This window comes from Meleagris gallopavo, chromosome 21 (assembly GCF_905368555.1).
Source record: "Meleagris gallopavo chromosome 21, MGAL_WU_HG_1.1, whole genome shotgun sequence".
Taxonomy (NCBI): domain Eukaryota; kingdom Metazoa; phylum Chordata; class Aves; order Galliformes; family Phasianidae; genus Meleagris; species Meleagris gallopavo.
The window spans coordinates 537,047-556,681 of NC_139424.1; the positions used below are offsets into that span (position 1 = coordinate 537,047).

A 19,635-nucleotide genomic window follows, 5' to 3' on the forward strand; every position below is an offset into this window, starting at 1 on the left:
TGATGTGTACCAGCAGCACTGAATAAGCCTCTGCCAGCTGCTCCTCGGGTGTGCTGATTTACACACAGCGCACGGGAAGCTGGACAGCCTCGATTGCTTTGGTCAGTCAGAAGCCTTGAGTCTCAAAGAGGATTATCAAACTATTTTCTGAAAACTGCACATGTGTGAGTTTCCCCTGCTACACAAACTAAAAGAAAAGTGCAAAAAGGTCCTGAATCAGAAGACAGAGAGGTGGGAGATCCACAGCTGATGAGCTGAAGACCCCCACAGGGCGAAGACCTGAAGGAGCACACCTTGCTGACAGAACAGAGGTCTTGTCCAGTGGGTGTTAATTTGTAATGGTGGTCTTTTCTTCCCCTAATTCCTTTCTCCCTCTCTAGCAAAGATCAAAGACATGACATGAAAGGGAATGGCTGTGAAAAGGAGCAGGAGATGGGGAGTGAGGGAGGATGCTGACATGCTGCAGGGGATGAGATTTCCCAGAGAGAAAGCACGAGGTTCCACCACTCTGTGCTGGGAGCAATTTATCTGCTCAGGAATGAGATCCGAGTGTGTCCAGGTGGCTTAGGAAGCCATCTAGCTGTACCTCACTGCTACTTGTCTGACTTCTCTTAAAAGGATCCTCTCAGCATTGCTTGAGAATTGGTTCTTCAGAGAAACAAGTCGGAGCTGTAAGGCCCAGGCTCAATTCCCAAGCAGGGGAAGCAGGGATGTATCTTTATGCAAACCACACCAAGAAAAGCCCTATGAACTCCAAGGTGCTGCAGGCATCTTTGGGATCACCATTAGTGCCTTGATATGCCACAGTGCGTGGCACTGCCTGGGAAAGGGGAGTTTCTGCAGGGGCTGTGATTCAGCCTCACCAAAATCCAGCATCATCTGAGCTGGGCAAGGTGTGCACACACCTGGAGGGTGTCATGTCCCACAGGAACACCGTCAGCTTCTGGATACCCTGCTTTAGGGACCTCCTGAGCCAGAGATGGTATCTGCGCCTCCCATTTGATAGCTCTTGATCTAGGCTCTCAAACCCATTTTACTTCTGGCACTTATGTCCTCTGGGCACTGAGCACCACTATGAACCGTGCCTTACCTTACTGGGTGTTGCAAAGCTTCGTTTCCCATTTGATGCCACTACTTACTTCGTCATAAGAATAAGAGTATGTCTTTTAGCTGCCATCTGCTCTGCTCTCCCTGATTTTGTATCATATCCACTGCTAGTCATCATTTTCCCATGTGAAAATCTCTACATTCTGTTTCCTCAGAAAAACCTCAGCACTGTAATTGCACCCTCCTGCACTTCTCCCAGGTCTGCTCCATCCTTTTACGAGAGGTGGTGATGAGTTGCACTAAAGCTCAGGAAGCACCTCAGGTTCACACAATTGCACAGCAGCACTTTCTGCTGCTCCTCTCGTTGTCCCCAGACAGCTGTGAGCAATTCTTTGGCAGCAGTACTCACAGTGAGTCCAGGACTGTTTCCTGGGGTTGTAAGAAGGGCCCATTGCAGTGCATGCATACTTAGAAGCAGCTCTGCTCTCGTGTTACTTACACGGAATTTCACCTGCCGCTTTATTGCCCAATAACTCAGCAATAGGAGATCCTTCTGTAGCACTTTGTAACCAGTGTTAAAGCTGACAGTCCTAAAGGATTTTGTCTTCTACAAACTGTTATCTCCTCTCCTTGCCCAGGATATTTATGAGCTTGATGAAAGGTGCTGACAGCTGAAGAACTCCACTTCTCTCCCTTCCCAAGTACTTTCCTCCATTAAGACTGCTCTGCACTTTGTCTCCTATTTTTCAGCCTGTTATTTACCTCTGAGAGCACCTTCTCTCTTATCCTTTGGGAGCTTTATTCTCCTACAAGTTCTGGGAAGCGTTATCTTTCTCTACAAAAGCTGTGCTGCCTCCTCCCCTGGATTTCACACTTAGCCGTTCGTCTACAAGTCAGACTCTGGATTTGAATTTGTAACAATTTGCCTGGCAGGAAAGTCAGGCTCATCGCTCTGTGGCTCCAGCTATTTGAAGCCGATGTTGCTCTCAACTGTTCCTTCTGGCTCTGGGCATGGGCAGCAGATTACAGTCCACGTTCATGGTTTAACTCTTTTTTAAAGCCAGAGCCCTTGCACGATGCTCTGGTGAGTAATCCACACCCCTGGCAATTTTTTACCGTTCGCTTTATTGATGAGTTTCAGAAATGCTCACATTGATGCTGTGATCTGGGAGGGATCCTCCAACCCATGAGCTGTGCTGGGGTGAGAACCTCCTCGAGCACTTCCCTGCTGATCACTGATGCAGGAAGTTCATTTTGCTTCTCTGCTATGCTCTGCCCTTGAACATCCCTCTCAGACACACCTTACTGCCACAGAGCCTCCGGCACGCTTCTTCCTACTGATGGAGATGAACATCTTTGCATTAATAGCCCTTCTGCTTTGCACAAGCTGCTCACAGAAGTCTTCCCTTCCTGCCTCATGTGCCTCTGCTCTTAGCTTTATATTCAACCCTCTGATTTCTCGTCTGGCCACACCTTCACTTTTGAAGAATGGTTTATTGTTTGTAATTGCACTGCCCCGCCAGCCCTTTTTGAGGCCTTTCTCTGGCTGGTGAGATGTGTGACTCTGGGCTTCTGCTCCTGTGTCTTTAAGCAGTGCCTGTGCCCAAAAGCATCTCGTTCTTTCCACTGCTTCTCTCACTATTATTTCAAGAGCCTCATGTTTATATGAGTTCTTCTTCTGCAGCCCGTGCTAAAGCAGTGTACTATAACCCTGACACCACTTAATTCCTACTTAGGCACAACTGGGGATTTTGTGTTTCTTGTCATTGGACTTTATACCTTCCTTAACAGAGTGCCCTCTCATGCCACCAGAAGAGACACACTCCTCTCTGTAATTCCACATGGAAATTGCACAGTCCCATCGTGTTGGTTTCTTCTTAATGACATTCTGAAAAGTTAATGGCAAAAATGTCACCTAAAGCCAGGCTTCCTAATTCATCCACTTACATTTTTAGCTTGCAACCCTTATTTAGACATGTATTTGCATTTCTCCTTGGTCTCTTTGTCTTTTTTGTTGCGTGTCCCACTTAAACAGGACTGTCAATTGTTCTTTGCTGTGTTTACCTGTCCTCCACTGATTTACGTCCAGTCCCTTTCCAAGATAAAGCACCGAGGTGACTGTAACTCCACAGGTTGTGTCATGACAAGCGATATTTTCAGCTTGATGGCTTTTCTGTACAAGCCCTGCAAGAACTCCTGCTCACTACAACATTGCTCACTACAACTTTCCCTGGTTCCTAACAAAATTCAATCTTTCCTTTCTAAGCATTTTCTCACTCTTATGAAGAAATTTCGACTCTCTGGAAAAAATCCACTGAAGCTACAGCCGTCAGACAGACAGAGTCCCACTGCCTTTAGACACATCGATTCTTCGTGCTCCCAGCAGATGGAGGTAAGAGGGACAGGTGGCTTGCAAAGTCACCCTGCCAGTGGTTCTAAACAGGCATCAGAGTGCCTTCCCCATCACACCATCAGGATGGACAAGCTCTGAGCCCCTGGGACAAAGCCACAGAGGAGCAGCAGTATCACAGCACAGCAATGCCCTGGAGCTCCACATCAGGCAAGCAGAGCCCAAGTGGGGCTGGCAGATGTCCTGGGGGATCCCTGCTGCCCCCTCTCCTCTGGGCTGGAGGGAGGCATGTTCTCTCCTTCATCTCCCTGTGTCTCCCAGTGGGGATCACAGAAAGGGAGGAGACACAGACAGGAGAAGTAGAAAACAGTTTGAAAAAACATCAGCAAATTCAGACAGCTAGAGAGAAGGAAATAGGCACTGCTTGAAATGAGGGTTTTGTCAGAGTGAGGACTGAGACTTGGCAGAACATCACACATTTCCTAGAAGTGGAGCAGGGCAGTGGCTGCCAAAGCAAGTGCATGGTGTTGCACACACTAGGCATCTCCATTCTTAAAGCTGTTTGCTCCTTTGTCTGCTCTTTTCCCATATTCTTTTCCTTTAGGGAGAAGCTAAGAACAGGAAGGCCAACCTGAAGCCCCTATGTTTCATGGTATGAGGTTTATGAAATAAAGAAATAGGATGGCTGCACCTCCACTGCCAAACAAGAAAGCACTTGGGCTGACCTCCTGATCTGGAGGTAATCCACATGTACACTATGGGTACAAGAGCACAGGCTCTGCGCTCTCTGCTTTGCTGGCCTCTGCCCAGCAGAACAGGAGGTTCCAGGGAAGACTGCCTGACACTTTCATTCCCCTCAGACCCCTTTCAATCCAGACTGCAGCGATCTTTGGTGAACATCGAGTTATGCTGCTGCAAGATAGAGAGGTCAGTGCAAAGCCCTGTGCTGTCACACTCACCAGGTGCTTCCCCACCCCACTTCCACGGCCACAACTGGAAGAAGTGCTGACTGCCCTGAGACTGGGAGCAGAGGACAGAGGCATTGGTGCGTCCTAGCAGCAGCCATGTCACAAGTGTCCAGGTGATAAGAGCTGGTGGACAAGGCTGTTTGTGCTGCAGACAGTGCTGTCCATGAGAGGGACCTGGAGCTCCTCTAGGAGCTGCTTTGCTCTCCCACAGGAATGGCACTGCCCCTCCTGGGCAGCACCTGGGTTACGGATAGTTGGGTCCATGCTGAGCCACACCAGTCCACGGGCTTTGTTTGGAAATGGGAGCTCGCACAGGCTCCTGAGCAATGCACCATGCCATGGTGCTTTGATACTGTCCTGATACAACATTGCTGCACACTGCTTCCAGCTCTGGGCACATCATCAGCCCTTGGAGCTGCTGCCAACTGCAGAGACATCCCCCCACTGCTATACCTCCCAAAGCAGCAGCATCCCTCTGCGCCCTTTGAAGAAACCCCACATCACCCATCTGCAGCACCAGGCACTTCTGTGCCAGGGAAAAGGCTGCAGGCACTGCACTGAGCCCTGTGCCCAGCTGGCCTCTCCTCTTCCCTGCTGCCTCCTCGCAGGCACGGTGCGGCCAGGAGCCTGGGTGGGGTGTGGGGCTGGATAGACAGCGTGGGGAGGAAGTTATTATCTGCATGGTACAATGGGCACAGTGAGTCACGAGTTTCAGGCCAGAAATTAAGCTGCTAGTTCTGTATAGGGTACCTAAATCAAAATGATTTGCACAGGGACCGGCAGTGAGTCAGTGACAGGGTGAGGAGGGGAGCCCAGCACCTGCCCCTGCTGCCTGCAGCTTGCAATTTGCAGAGGAACCAGGGAGCTGAGCCTCCAAACATCCTGCTCTCAAAGTCACACAAGGAGGCAGAACTGACGTACGGCAGTTAGGCAAAGGGCCAGATCTTAATTACTTCTAATTTCCAGAAGACACTAAGAAACAACTCCCACTCAGCAGGGGCAGGTGAGACAGGAGGGATGTGCAAATCCATAAACTCATTCAGTCTGTTCCTGTTCTACTCGCAGCCATGCACACACACTTCCTTATTGAGGCTGGCAAGCTGGGGCAAACAGCAAAGCCCAATGAGCCTTAATGACAAGGGCTCTGCCATCAGAACATCCAGACTGAGGGGAGGATACCCAGAACTGTGGTTCCACCCCTTCCATTGGGAGAAACTCTGTCTGCTAGAGACTCCTACAGAGCCGCCTTGTTTCCCACTGGAATTACTTTAGGATGAGACTGTGGGGTTTGATGCACTCAGCCGATCCATGAACAGGTGCCAATCGTTCTGGCCATCACCTGAGGACGGGCAAGATCCAGCACTCCTCTCTCACCAGTGGTCCTATAGGAAAGCCTACAGGCACCTGGAGCACCTTCCCACCTCACCTGCAGCAACCCACCCTCATCATCTGCTTGCTGAAAGAGAAAACCCAGACTAGACTCACCCTGCCTACACTGCTGAGCTGGGCAGTGCAGGTGGAGACTGTGCCTTGGGGTGCCTGTTCCTGAGAAACCAGCAGGAACCGTGCGGTTTCCCTCCCGTCCTGACATCCCCTCCTCCTGCTTTTTCAGCTCTGAGCTGGATTGTGGCACCAAGTACTTCCACAGCGGCCGGGAGCCCGTGCTGCAGGGCACGGGAGAGCTTGGGATCAGGGGTTGGACCTCGGGCGAGCAGAGGTGGCCAGCAGGGTGGCCGTGAGGAATGTGAGTATCACAGGCTTTGGGCAAGACCGAATCCTCGGGCAGGAGAGCGGGGCCGAGCTCCAGGGGACACTTTCTTTTCCTTCGGTGATGTCGGCTCTGTAAGCTGTGTCTCTGGGGCAGCAGCACAGGGGACGTGCCTGCCGCTCCCAACTGCCTGTTGGCATCTACACCGAAGTCCAACCTGTGGGGAGAAGTGGAGGGGGCATGCGGGGGCTCCCGACCTTGCTGGGGACAGGCTGGCTGTCCCACCGGAGGAGCCTCCTGCAATTCTGTCCTGCTTTCCAGAGGCTGCTGACAGTGATGGCTCTTCTCAACCCTCTTTTGCGTCCGAGCACTGTGAAAGCCAACCTTAGCCCCAGAGTATCGGGACTTGCGCTGCCCAGGGCCCGAGCCAGCCCGGCCAGGTGTGCATTCCACATCCCTTCTGTAGTGGTGGTGCTGGTGGTGGTGGTAGTGGATGTGGTTGAGCACCTGGGCCTTGGCTGGAGCGGCACCGCCGGGCACCATCAGGTCCAAGGACCTGGGTCGTGTCTCCCTCAGCGCCCGCTGCTGCTGCGGCCCGTTGTCCACGGTGGGCCCATCTGAGCTGCAGTACACAAAGGGGTCGTAGTCGCTGCTGAGGGAGCTGCGGAAAGTGGAGCAGCTGCCATGGATGCCCTGCAGGCTGATGTCTGTGCAGTTCAACATGGAGTCGCTGGAAGAACCGTGGCAGGGCCCCGAGCTGGAGTCGCTGCCCGGACCGTCCGCCAGGTACCCGCTGTGCTCCGTGAGATAGCTCTCCCCGGAGCCACTGCTGTTGTGCTGGTGCCCGTGGCTGACCCCCCGGCGCGGGATGGGCGCCCGGTGCTGCCGCTGTGCCAGGGCTGCCGTCAGCCCCAGGCAGGGCGGTGTGGGCTGCAGGGAACACGTCCTGTGGGGGGGCTGCCCACACGCCGGAGGGCTGGGGTGCTGCTGGCCCCGCAAACCGGAGGCCAGGGGGGACGCGTGTCCGCAGGCGGGCAGGGAGCTGGCTGGCCTGTATGGCATGTAGTGGATTGTGCCAAAATCCAGTTGGGAGAGCTCTGGAGAGTGGAAGAAGGGGTTGCTGTGGGCTGGCTCTGAGGGGAAGCTCCTGAGATTCCTCTGAGGGTAGGGATGTGGAAGGTGGTAAAGGGAATGTCCTGGGTGCTGGCGGAAAAGGTGCAGCCGCCGTCCGGGCTCCACGTCCCGAGGAGCCAGCCTGGAGCCTGCCACTGTGGCCTGGTCCACCGAGTCTCGGGCTGCAAAGAGAGACGGCAGCATCAAGTGAATATCCTATGGCCTGGCTGTGGTGGCCTCAGCATCATCGAGCCTCTAGTACACATCCATACCCACATCCCACCTGTGCCCTGTGTCACTCACAGCTGCCACCGAACCCTCTTGATGGTCTGCACACCCTGCATCCTTTCTGGGGCCCTGGCCCCAGACCCAGACTCCTACTCCCACAGGCCCTGGGAATGGCACAGATCCTGCCCCAGCCCAGAACCTCACTGTGCATACGCAGAGACATCCCCCCTCCATGCACACACTACCTGGTACCCCCCACACACAGACATATTCCTGTGCTGCACTGAGTGCATGCATTGCCCAAAGGTACGTGTTCCTCCTGGGCACAATCCCTGCACCCACCCCTATCCCTGGCTGGGAAATGCCTACCAAGAATATTGAACATGCAAAGTGGACACGTGTGGTGTTGCTGCAGCCAGGGGTCAACACACTCCCGGTGAAACTCGTGGGAGCATGAGATGATCCGCAGTTCCTAGAAAGAAGCAAGGAGAGGAGGAGGAGGGTGAGCAAGGAGAACATTGTCTCAAGAACTGGGTACAGAGGGGGCACTTGTGATGTTCCAGGAGGCAACACTTGAAAGACTGAGACATGCAGCAAGCCATTGCAGCCCAGCTTTGTATGGAGAAGGCTGTGCAGCTGTCTGGCATCTTTGGTTCTGCTCGCTGCATGTAGCCCTAGGAAGTGATGTCCAGAGAGCTGCTAGCCCTTGGGAATAGGGAGACTATGGGCTGACTGGTTAGGAGAAGCAAACCCCACTTTCGCCTCACTCTTTCAACACGGACACATGATGGATATTATACCCTTCAGTAACAATTGGAGACTCATCTTTAGGGAACTGGAATCTGCAGGCAGGTCCAGAGCCTTCGGGCCAAGGGGCTGTCAGACTTCCATCACCACTGAACCTTTCCCAGCCTTCAGGAGCTGCTGAAGGAAACCTCCCCAGGGCCTCCCAGCCCTGCCAAGCTCCCACTCGACCACAGCTCAGAGCTGAGGCTCACTCACAGCCATGCCTGCAGCCTACCTGGCCCTCAGTGAACTCCTCCAAGCAAATAGCACAGACCGGGGCTGAGCTGCAGCTGCTGGCTGAGTCCCACCGTGACGCCTGCCGGCACCTGGCCTGGTACTTGCGCGTGGCCAGCTGCCTGATGGCCTGCATGGTCTGCTGCTGTACCGAGTCCTGCCAGGAGGAAAAGAGACTTTCAGGAGATGCTCATCCATGCATTGTCGTGTTCCTTGAGGTTCTTCCACTTTTGAAAATGCGATTATTGCAGATTTGGGGGCAATCTCCAGGGGTGATTGTTTGCCTATCCAGAGGGGACTTTGTTACCAGCAGGAGATAACTGACAATGGACATTCAAAATCGCTCAGTGGTGCTGAATTTCTCATCCTCAGAGGCTCGCCCTTCTATTGGAAATGTAGGATATTTTCAAATCTGACTGGGTGGTGTGGCAGAAGGAGAGCAAGACCACTGCAAAAGGGATGCTGCCATCCCACCTCAGGACCATTCCACACACGCCAGGCACACACCTGCCTTGTCTCCAGGGCACACGTTTCCTCTCCCAAACTGATTCCAGGGCTGCCCTCAATGCATTCCTGTTTGTTCAGACATGTCTGCTCTGTGAGATTCTTACCTGTGTCCTGTTCAGCTGGCACTTTGTGCGGACGACAAAAATCAAAATGATGACGACAACAGTGCTGACCACAGTGAGAAGGATCCACACATCGTAGTCAGGCTATTGAATAAAACAGGAAAGAAATTACCCTTGTGAACGGGACTTAGAGGCTAAGCAGGGGAATTCTGGTCTCTTCCTGACCATCAGACTTTGGATACATCATCTTTGGCCAAATTCTGCTTCCTTGGTTTTTACAGATGGAAGAAAAAGAGCTCAGTTTTTTTTCTGCACATTTCATCTGGAATGGATGTTTGACTTTGCAGCACCTCAACATACTATAAGCCATGATCTAAGGTAGCACAAGATAAGAAAATCAAGGCTTGATGTCATACAAAGAGAAATCCCCTCCGTTCACTCATGATGTTTAAGCAAAAGAAGCTGTAAATAAGCTGAAAGAGTTTTTGAGTGTTTCTTTGCAGCACATCATCTGAGCGATGCAGATAGGGAAAATGGCTTTGCAGAGCTCCTGCAAAGGAACACCATCTGCAACCCAGGGGAAGGAAGCTCAACAGCTTTGGGAAAGTCCAGGGGAGAAAGGATGCAGGAACAGTGGAAACAGTGTGTCTCACCCAAGCTGGTGGCTCCTTGACCTCTATCTTCACGTGAGCCTCTCTGTTCTTGTTCACGACGCCCATGAGCAGCTCAGCGTCATGGCCCCTGATCAGCACCACGGGTTGACTCAGACCTCTGGGCTTTCTCAGCTGTCATGAAACAAATGTGGTGAGAGACGTTCCAGAACAGCCTGAAAGAGATGTTCCAGTATCCCTGCCAGGTCTCATCTCTCCTCCAGATTTTGCTAATCTTAGGCACAGCTTCCCTATCTGTGCTCTTATCTAATGCTATATGCTTTTCATTATCCTTTGATTATTTCAGCGAGGAATCTATTCCACTGCAGAGATGAGCAGTGCTGGTGGAAGCACTGATGTTTAACCTGTAGCCAGAGTATCACCAACAGCACACCAGAGTTGCCATAACTTCTGCTTGAAAACTTGAGAAATCACCTTTCCTCTGAGTTACACCAGCCCTGATGGATGGGCTCTGGTAATCTACAATTTCCCACAAGGAAGCACTCAGCTTCTGGAAAGCACCTTTAATTGACAAGGAAATATCCTTCAAGAGCAGCAAGGTGTTGTTTACAAGCTGCTTGTGCTGCCTGCAGATCTGGATGTGCAAAAGTGACAAGTGCTGTGTGCATGGGTGAGCTGGGTAAGTGCTAACCCTCCAAGCCAGGCTGCATTGTCTTCCTGGGACCTCCCACTGTGTTGGTGGTGGGGGGTCCTGACCTATGCACATTTAGGGGTGGGGAGGGGGCACTGAGATTTAGTTGGCAACATCTGTGGGGTCTGTACCTGATCGGCAGCACTTTCATCATCGGTAATGTCAAAAAGGATTGCACGAGCTCCACGCTCCCCTGCCAGCTTTGCCTGTCCAAAAGAACAGAAGCTTCAGTAAACATTTTATATTGTACATCTGCATTAATATCTACCATTTGGGTAAGTATTTGCCTCCCCAGCTCTTCACAGGAGCAATACCCTCTGTTCAGGTTGAGGAAATAGCTTACATCCCGATTTCTGTGCTTGCACGGCAATGCAGTGATACCAGTGCCTGCTCTTGCTTTCTCTGCTCCCTGTCCTCTGCGCTCATCAGGGAGAGGCTCAGGTGATCCCTGGGCTGCAGGCCCAGGATGAGGAGCGGGATCAGCCCTGCCGTGCTCCTCACTGCCCAGCATTTGCTGCAGTCTGATGAGAACAGCTTTGGGACCCACGCAAGTGAGTGTGCACACCATGCCGGTGAGCTCAAAGCACACTGAAGGACCTCACGGGGTCACCCACGTTCTCACCCACGTTCTCCCACCGAGCCCTCCGAGCCCTCGAGGCAGGCAGAGGCAGCTCTTGTGAAAGGGAGCCGGGAACGTGAACAAAGTGCAGGGCTGGGCCGCTGTTACTCATGCGGAGTGCTTTGATCTGGGCGTCCCGAGCGCCTGTGCAAACAGGGATCTGCCGGAGCTGCTGCAGCAGTTTACCCGCTGCATTGCCAAACTCCAGCTCAGGGGCCAGAGGTCAGAGTTGCAGCTTCCCAGCTGCAATATCAAACGCAGCGCCGGGGAAGCAGCCTCCGAGCTCATCTCATCGGTGGGGAGGAGCTGGGGGCCAGGGCTGGGTGTGGGCTTTGGGAGAAGGATGGAAATGGAGAATGTGGGGAAGACCACGGAGCTCCAGGAGGTTGGACTGAAGGCTCTGATAGGATTGGGCACTCTTGGGTTTGGTAGAACAAATGAAAGATGGAAAAGGGGAATTAGGGGCTCGTGGCAGGGATCAGAGCCTGGGGTCCTGCCTGGGATCAGAGGAGCCTTGGTGTTTGCCAACACCAAGGAGCAAACAGGACTTTCAAGTAGCGACTTCCACTCATGGGAGCCAGTCAAGCTTTGATGAACACTGAAGAGCTCTACAAAGATTTTATCCTGCTAAATACACCAGTGATGGGGAAACAAACAACTAAGACCAGGCAAGTGATCTTTCACACCATATTTCAGACTCCTTTTACAGAGAAGCAACTTGTGTCCAGGCTGCTTGCTGAGTGCTTGCTGTCTTTGTGTCAGCTCTCTTCAGCTCATCTCACTCTTTGAACACTGGAAGTATTCACAGGTTGGTTTAGGAGATTTCAGCAGTCTGACAATCAGACTTGGAATCAATGTTTCACATGGGGAAAATCTATACCACAGAATTGCAAATGTTGCAGCAGAAATAGAAATAAATCAATCTGAATTGACTCCATGTGTCCTCCGTGGCTGTTTCTCCCCAGGCAGATCAGACACCTTCCTACCAAAGTCAGCTCTGATGTTGAAGCAAGGCTGGCATCTAAGAGAACAGAAGCAGAAAAGTGCATCAGGTGGCCGATGGAGTCATTCTCATGCTGGGCTCGAAAGTGCTGTCTATGTGCTCTGCTTGGCTGGGTGACAGCTGCAGGAGAGGTTATGATAACACTTTGCACATGGTTATTTTTATCAGCGTTGATATAGCACTGCAATTCAACATGCAGAGCTCCGCCGCAGGCAACGCACGCCAAGGGAACGAGGCTCCTGCCCCAGCACCAGCCACAGCCCGCAGCTGCCCTGGTGCTCTCAAAGAAAAATGCCAGCCAAAGCTTTGGGGATAGGTCTGTGTAATGCTGGAGGGAAGGGCAGAGGATTCAGGAGGATGGAAAAGTAGACAAACCCTAGTGCAGAAGGACGGCAGTTTGCAGGGGGTGAAGGAGTCAGGGCACAAGTCCAAAGGAGGGCCAGGAACACAGCCAGCTGAAGAACATCTGCCTGTATTTTGTGGTACTGCGTGAGGGAGAGAGCTGTGAGCATCCCCAGGAGAGGTCCTGCAGCAGAAGTGCCTGCAGGCAGGCTGGCAGCCAGCACCACCAGTGCAGAAAGGGACAGGCATTGCCACCTGGTTGCCTGTAAGGCTGTGGGAAAGCAGCCTCGAGCTGTAAAATCCATCACAGGGGTCATCTCAGCATCGCTCCCCTTTCCTTGGTTTTGTCACCACGGCCTCTGTGAAACAAACACTGTGCAGGAAGGGCTGCTTGGTACAAATTGTGCCTGATCTCTGCAGCCAAGGACAGGAAAGGAGCCTGTCCGCAGCAGAACATCACCATCCACAGAAAGCAGACAGCGAGGCTGCACCACCGAATGCAATCCAGACAGACAAAGCAAAGAGCTAAACAAGGCTCTTCGTGTTTGTGCAGAGCTTATGGAAAATAACACAACGCTTTATACAGAGACAATGAAAGGACACAGACTCAGCCCCTGAAGAGAAAGCTAATGTTAGCCTCCATCCGCTCAACTTTATCAGAGACACAAAGATTTTAAAGCTTAAAATGACCCTCATTCTCACCTGACTTCCTTATTACCAGAGAATTGTACCAGTGACCTCAACTTTTGACACAGTAACTGCCATGCACTGAGGCACTGTCTCACAGAGACCCGACCCGAAGACCTCTGAGATCTCCCATTCCTTCAGAAGGCGGATGGATGGTGCCCTCAGCAGTCACGTCCCATTTCTAGTCTGTCTGGTTTGCTTCTGTCTGAGCTGCTCAGTGCTGATCCTTCATGTGCCTCACCCGGTGAAGTATTACAATTTTACTCTTTCCTGCATCACATCATTTCCTGCACTGGTGCCATCTGGAGCATTTTTGCACATACCTTGTTAGCCAGCGACAGGCACGGGTTGGGATCCCGATCCGGCTGCTCGAGCTTGACGATGGTGATGAATCCTGACTCCGTGTGTTCATCCTCACTGGTGTTGCACAGAGACAGCGGGTGAGACTGCGGGACAGAAGCAAAGGAAGCTCAGATCTTGAGGCTCAGCACTGCGATGGGTGCCTGAAGCCCACTGCAAACTGCATGCCTCAGGGACCTGCACAGAGGGTGCAGGACACCCAGTGGGCATCTCTCCATCCCATGGCAGTGTCTGAGTGTCAGCGAGGCTTTGAATGCCACAAGGAACAAATCAAAGCTTTGATTCACAGGAAGATATCCCAGGGAAAGGTGGAGTGCCTGCTATCAGCGTCACACAGGTCTGGCTTTGTCCCAGTCATGGATATTCAAAGCCAGATGAGACCACAGCCCTTGGCTTCTGGGATGCAGCATCCCAACAGCACTGGCCTGGGTGCTGCTGGACCCCGTGGTGCAGGACCTGCAGCCCACAGCTTCCCATCACAACAAAGCACTTCTTCTGCCACCAAGCTCATCAAATGCTATGGTGAATTCGTAGAGGAGAAGCCAAAGAACCCCAAGGAAGGATGGCAAAACTGAAAGCACTATGCAGGAAATGAGATGGGAGAAGGAAAGATCCCAGAGACCACTTCCCCTGGAAAAATGTTCACCACTTCAAGAGGAGCTGCTGGCATAGGGGCCGAGCCCCATCACATCCCTGCCTCAGTACTGTGCAACTGCCTCTGGGCTGGCAGCCTGGAGGTGGGGGGAAGGCTGAAAGATGGGTGGCCAAAGGAAGCTGCAATTCTTGGCTCCCTCTGGGGAGTCCTGTCATCTTGCATGAACATTCCCAGCTTTTTTCCTAGAAAAGCTGGCGGGCGTCCTTCTCTGTGACTAAACTGCAGTGCTTTAAAAGGTTATGGTACAGAAAAGCCTATAAATTCTAAGGGTGCTGGGCAGCTTTTATTAAGGCATCAGTATGTGCAAGTGTGAGAAGCAAGCAAGAAAGCTCAGCATCATAAAGCAGCAGAATCAGGGCAGGCTTTGTGCCTCTGTCCACCCAACAGCACGTCCTGCTCTGCAGGTAGCTGCAGCACTGTCCCAGAGCTGTGCAGAAGGGAGTTGACTTGTCAGATTCAGAATGGGGAGGCTCCCAAAGGAGCCCAGACCCCCAGTGCCCCATAAGACACTCTGCAGCAGCAAGGAGATTCAGAGGGTCTCGTTAGTGCAAGCCAAGCAGTGGGATGCGATGCTGCTGAGATATGTGGGGCAGATGGGGACAGGGGACATCTCTGCTTGCAGCTGGTTTGGGAAGGAGTGGGTCAGGCACTGACACAGGCTGCCCAGGGAGGTCGTGGAGTCAGTGTTCCTGGTGTTTAAGGAAAGATGTAGTACTGAGGGACACTGCCAGTGGACAGTATTGGTGGTAGCTGGATGGCTGGACTAGACGATCTTAGAGGTTTTTTCCAACCTTAATGATTCCGCATCTCCAAATAATCTTGAGCAGCATATATGAACTCCTGGAGGCTAACCTGGGTGGTAAACGGGGGCAAGACCAGCTAATGCTGATGAGTGCACCAAAACTTTCTCTGTGATCTCCTATTAAGACTGGCCACTGATTTTTCCTTTTGCACTCTGGGACACCTGATCTCTCTGGCCAAGCAAAAGTCCTTTGTCTTGTGCTTTCCTGCCCGGGGCACAACTACACTCACAGAGGGCATGGCCAGCAGCAGGGAACACACAGCCAGCAGAGCCCCAGGCATGCAGCATCCCTGCAGGCTGCAGCCCACAGGGCTGGGGCACACTGGTGGCTCCCTTTATTCTGCAGTGAGTCCCACATTGGGCACAAATCATCTCTTGGAGCTGAGACTGCTGGTGCCTTCTTCAGCTCTATAGAAGATGAGCAGGAGGCAGCCAGGAGGAGCTCCCGACTGCCTCCACTCTCTCTTCCTACCTCTTCTCCTTCTGTTTGGTGACAAAAAGGCAACCTGTCAAGCAGCAGCAAAGCAGCAGGACCTGGCCCTTACTTTTCCCATCCTACAACTGCATTTTTTGGCATTTCCACCACATCAGTTGCTGCATTTTGAGTGAGTGAGCAATCACAGCTGCACATTGTGCTCGCAAGACAGAGCAAGACACAAGAGCAGACCCAAAAAGTAAGCCAAGGATTATGTGGAAAAACAAATATTTTGAGATTCCTCAGTGAAGACAGGGCTTGTGCTCCAGCTGCTGCATCAGCATCCCTCACTGCCCCCAAAACCAGACCATGTGTGGCCACAGACCAGCTCACTGCCTGCAGGACTGAAGCGCTTCTCCAGGCTGGGGACGTCTGCAACACCCACTGCCAAACCAAGGTCATTTCTCCTCCTAGGAAGCCTCTCAAATCTAGCAGAGAAAGGGCAAAATCCAGTCAGTCAGGCTTGCGAACCCCCTGGTTTTGTCACTCCATTTCTCCCTGCCACCTGCTCAGCAGGATGCAGAGCTTCCCCCACATCCCTACGTGCTTGCTGCCCCTTTTTTCCCTCGTTTCCTTACCCTATGGCAGCTCCTTCTCTATCATTTCCACCCACGCCATCCCTCTAAAAATACCAAACTCGTCTTTCTAACTTCTTGCAGCCTTTCCCAGCAGCCCTGCTTCCTGCACACCGACCTGCCCCACGCTGTGCACGGAGCAGCAGGAACCCACCTGCACAGCTGCCCACAGAGATGCCCTGGGGAACGGCGGGCGCAGAGGAAGTGCCAGCCTCTCATCTGGGGGCTTTGCTTCTAATTGGCAGAAAAAAAGATGACCCTGAGAGGTCACTGGAGCCCACTTTGCTGCCTGAAGGCAGGATCAGCCAGACCTCAAACATTCCTCAGAGACACTTGCTTAACCTGTTTTCAAGACCTCCAAAAATGGAGATTCCTCACCCACCCCAGGCAATCCATCCAGGGCTGTGCTCTCCCCCGCACAGTACATTAGTTTTTGATGACTTATCTGAATCCATCCTGCTGCAGTTTAAGCTTATTACGTTCTCACTGAATCAGCTATGCCCATAGAAAAGAGATCATTTGTTTTCTTTTTCTGAGAACCACTTAAAGGCATCTGTTCTCCAGGGACAAGGCTGGTGAAGCAAGGTCTCTAGCACCAAAGCTAAGTGCGTGCCTTGCCTTGGATTTCTCTCTATTCTCTGAATTCAGAGTGCTCCACACAGTTTCTTCATGGGGGATGAGTCAAAAGGATCGATTTGATTTGAAAAGTCATGACAAAATCCTCCTAAAAGGGGCTTGGAAAAGAGAGAACAGGACAAGATAGTGCCCATCAAAGGGCTCTAATGCACATCACGGACTGACCTGCTGACCTCTTAGCAGCAGTGTATAACTCATCAATAAATCGATCCCTGCACCAGGAAAAGGAATGTAGCAAACACAAAACTGAATGTGAAGAACTTGAAGGCAATCCGGGGACAGCAGATTGATAACCCTGACATCCCCCCAGTCAAACAGCAGGACAAAGGGAAGGGATGAGCCAACAGAGCTTTTGGAAAAGGAGTTATGCTCCACAAACCTACGGGGTCCATGAAGCAGGTGAAAGAATAGGGGAAGTCTGGTTAATTTGGTACACTGGTATCTCCACTTCTGATCTTCTACAAAGTCGAAGCTATGAAAGATGACAGAATATTGTGCAGTCCTGCCCCAAACTCAGAACAGAAAAAGCAGGTCAGCCTTTACAATGGAGCACATTCACCAGTTAAGCCCCAGAAGCAAACTATATTGTCTGAACGTTTTCACAAGGGATTTGGAAAATGAGAGGAATAATTAAGTGGCTGAGTTTCTCAATAACACATAAATATTCAAGCTGGTAAACATCACACTGGCCATAAAGGGACCTCCTGACACCAAGTGACAGAACGACAGAAAACGCTTAAAAACAAACCAACAAACATGGAACACACAGCCATTTGGTTACTATCTGCCCTGGGTCAGCTTTTAACACTCAAGAAAGAGCTTGCTGTCGCTGTGGGGAGTCCTATAGAAGCGGTTACTGAATCACCCAAAGCAGTTGGGAGGCAAACAGACCGATAGGCATTGCTGTAGAATTACAAAAACCGAACCAGCAAATCTAGTAGATAAAGCTGCAGTGTGTCAACACCTCGGACATTACAAGAAATTCTGCTCACTCCACATTAAAGAGAAGGAAGTGTTTCTGTGCGAGAAGAGATTAAACAAACACAAACTCTTTAGGTTTGTAGAGATGTGATATTTTAGAGTTATGTGAAATCATGAAAAATATGGAGAAAGCAAATGGAGCGTGATCATTTACTATTTCTCAAACAAAAGCACCAGGGCCATCAAGCGAAGTTATCAAGCAGGAATTTTCAAACAAACAGAAGTGGAGCCGACTCACGGTCCGGTCAAATGGCAAGGCTCGTTCCCACAGGATGCTGGGAATGCCAAAAGTATGGGTTAAAAAGCAATTAGACAAATTGGTGAAACAGGAAACCATGGAGACTGCCTTGCACAACCAAGGAGGCTGCCAGCCCTGCCTCTGAGCACTGCCTGCCTGGCACATGGGGATGCGTGAGCATCACTGGGCACCACACATCTGACAGTGGCTGCTGTCAGAAGCAGAAGATTGGCATGCTGGAGCTGCAGTGGGACTCATTTACACACCACGTTCTCAGGCAGGGTCATTTACACACCTCGTCCTCTCTTTTTAGGCCTCTCACCCCATGCCACTGGTATTAGGTGTCTGTAAGTGAAGTCTTCACCCTCCAACCTCCCTTTGCAGGTGGGTGCTGTGCATTTTCCCATTGCCTCATGTCAGCCCCTTGCACCTGCATCCTCCCACCTCCGTGCTGCCCACGTTCCTCCTGCAGCCACAGGCACCGGGTGCACAGTGCAGCACCACAGGCTGCACACATACCTTTGCCACAGATATTTGGGCTAGAAATAATGTATTAAAGCTGAGGTCTGTGGTCAGTGCCAGAGAGCTAGAAGAGCTTCTTCCACCCTCCAGGCTCTGCTGCCCACGGGAAGCAGCTCTGTGACTCAGGGCTCTGACCCAGCACGCATGCCAGCAGTCTCATCCCTTTCACTCCTGCACATGACTTTGGGGAATACTCAAGCATGAGAAGTGTGCACTGATTTTTCCAGTTTGGCATTTCCATCACTGCAGCTGATGCTGGGAGTTTTGCATGGGCTGCTGGCGCAATGAGGCACAGCCAATGGAAGTCCCCTGTTGGAAAAGCTCCCTTGCAAGGGAGCTGCACAACAAAACAAGGCAGCCTGGCAACGGTGAGGAGATAAGCGAGGAGCCTAGGGCACAGCAAGCAGCAGCCTTTGGAGGGCACGCAGCATCTCAGGCACTGTTTGTTGTGCCACTGCTTATCGTCCAGAGATACCTGCTCCCCAGTGACCTACTTGCTTCACCCAGTCCTGTGGGTGTCACAGTGCTTGAGCTCACGAGGGCAGAACATAGACATTTCCCTATCTGTGGATATCGGGGTCTGTACTGGTTCATCCTCATCCTTGCTGAGTGTCTGTCAGTGAGGTTCTGAGCTAAATAAATGATGATCCCTCGAAGGTTTCAAAAAAGCAGGAGGAACTGCTCTACTAGCATCCTCCCTATCTTTGCTGCTAAAAATGACCTTGTGGTGGGAATTATTGTCCAAGATCCCTCGCTGAGGTCTACCAGGAGGTGGAGACCAGGCACCTGCACTAGAATCACCACAGGAAGGAGCAAGGGAGACCTACCAGCTCTGAAAAGCGGCCCTGCAACTGTGTGGCACATCTCCAAGTGTCGGTGCACAAACCGCAAGTGCTGACACCAGGGAAAACTCCTGCACCTCTGCACAGCAGGGGTGGAACAGAGCAGGCAAACTTCCCAAATCTTCTCAGTTCTGTGCTGCGCTGCTGAAATCCTGACAGGCCTTCAAAGACTCAGCCTGCAATGCATGGCAGTGCTGAGCTCCTCTGGCAGAGGGCAAGCCCAAGGAATGCTGCTGCCAACTGGGAACAGCCTCAGCCATCAGATCCTCCTCCCTGACCTCCTCCAGAGCTCGCACTGTGTGAACATGTTTGTCCCTGGGTGAGGCTCTTCCCTGTCTATATCAGCTCAGCAGAAGCCCCACTTACACAAGCATTGCTCCAGTTTGTAGCTGTCACTCTACTCGCAGGCACAGCCGTTGGAAAGGCTACAAAAAGGCTGGTACATGAGATGGAGCTGAAAAGCACTGTGGGATGCTGCTAGAAACATGTCGGAGAACAGGAAAGGGTGAGGCTAGGAGATGGAGTGAACTGAAGAAGATGGAAATGGCTGGTTTGGAAAGGAAGAGCATGGCGGAGTGTTTCAAAGGGCCTGA

The 19,635-nt window shown here is 51.9% G+C and overlaps 1 protein-coding gene across 2 annotated transcripts in view; it reads right to left on the minus strand.

Annotated features, from left to right (window-relative positions):
- Positions 1-19,635, minus strand: part of RNF43 (ring finger protein 43) — a 55,770-nt gene that overhangs the window by 4,175 nt on the left and 31,960 nt on the right. Inside the window, exons 3-9 of one of the 2 annotated variants that reach the window (XM_085240621.1) lie at positions 13,280-13,402; positions 10,437-10,511; positions 9,657-9,788; positions 9,046-9,147; positions 8,436-8,591; positions 7,784-7,886; positions 5,851-7,368 (exon numbers count right to left, since the gene is read on the minus strand). In XM_085240621.1, coding sequence (XP_085096747.1) covers positions 5,851-7,368; positions 7,784-7,886; positions 8,436-8,591; positions 9,046-9,147; positions 9,657-9,788; positions 10,437-10,511; positions 13,280-13,402 — 2,209 coding nt within the window. The remainder of the gene's footprint in view (positions 1-5,850; positions 7,369-7,783; positions 7,887-8,435; positions 8,592-9,045; positions 9,148-9,656; positions 9,789-10,436; positions 10,512-13,279; positions 13,403-19,635) is intronic. The other variant, XM_085240622.1, reaches the window with a different exon arrangement.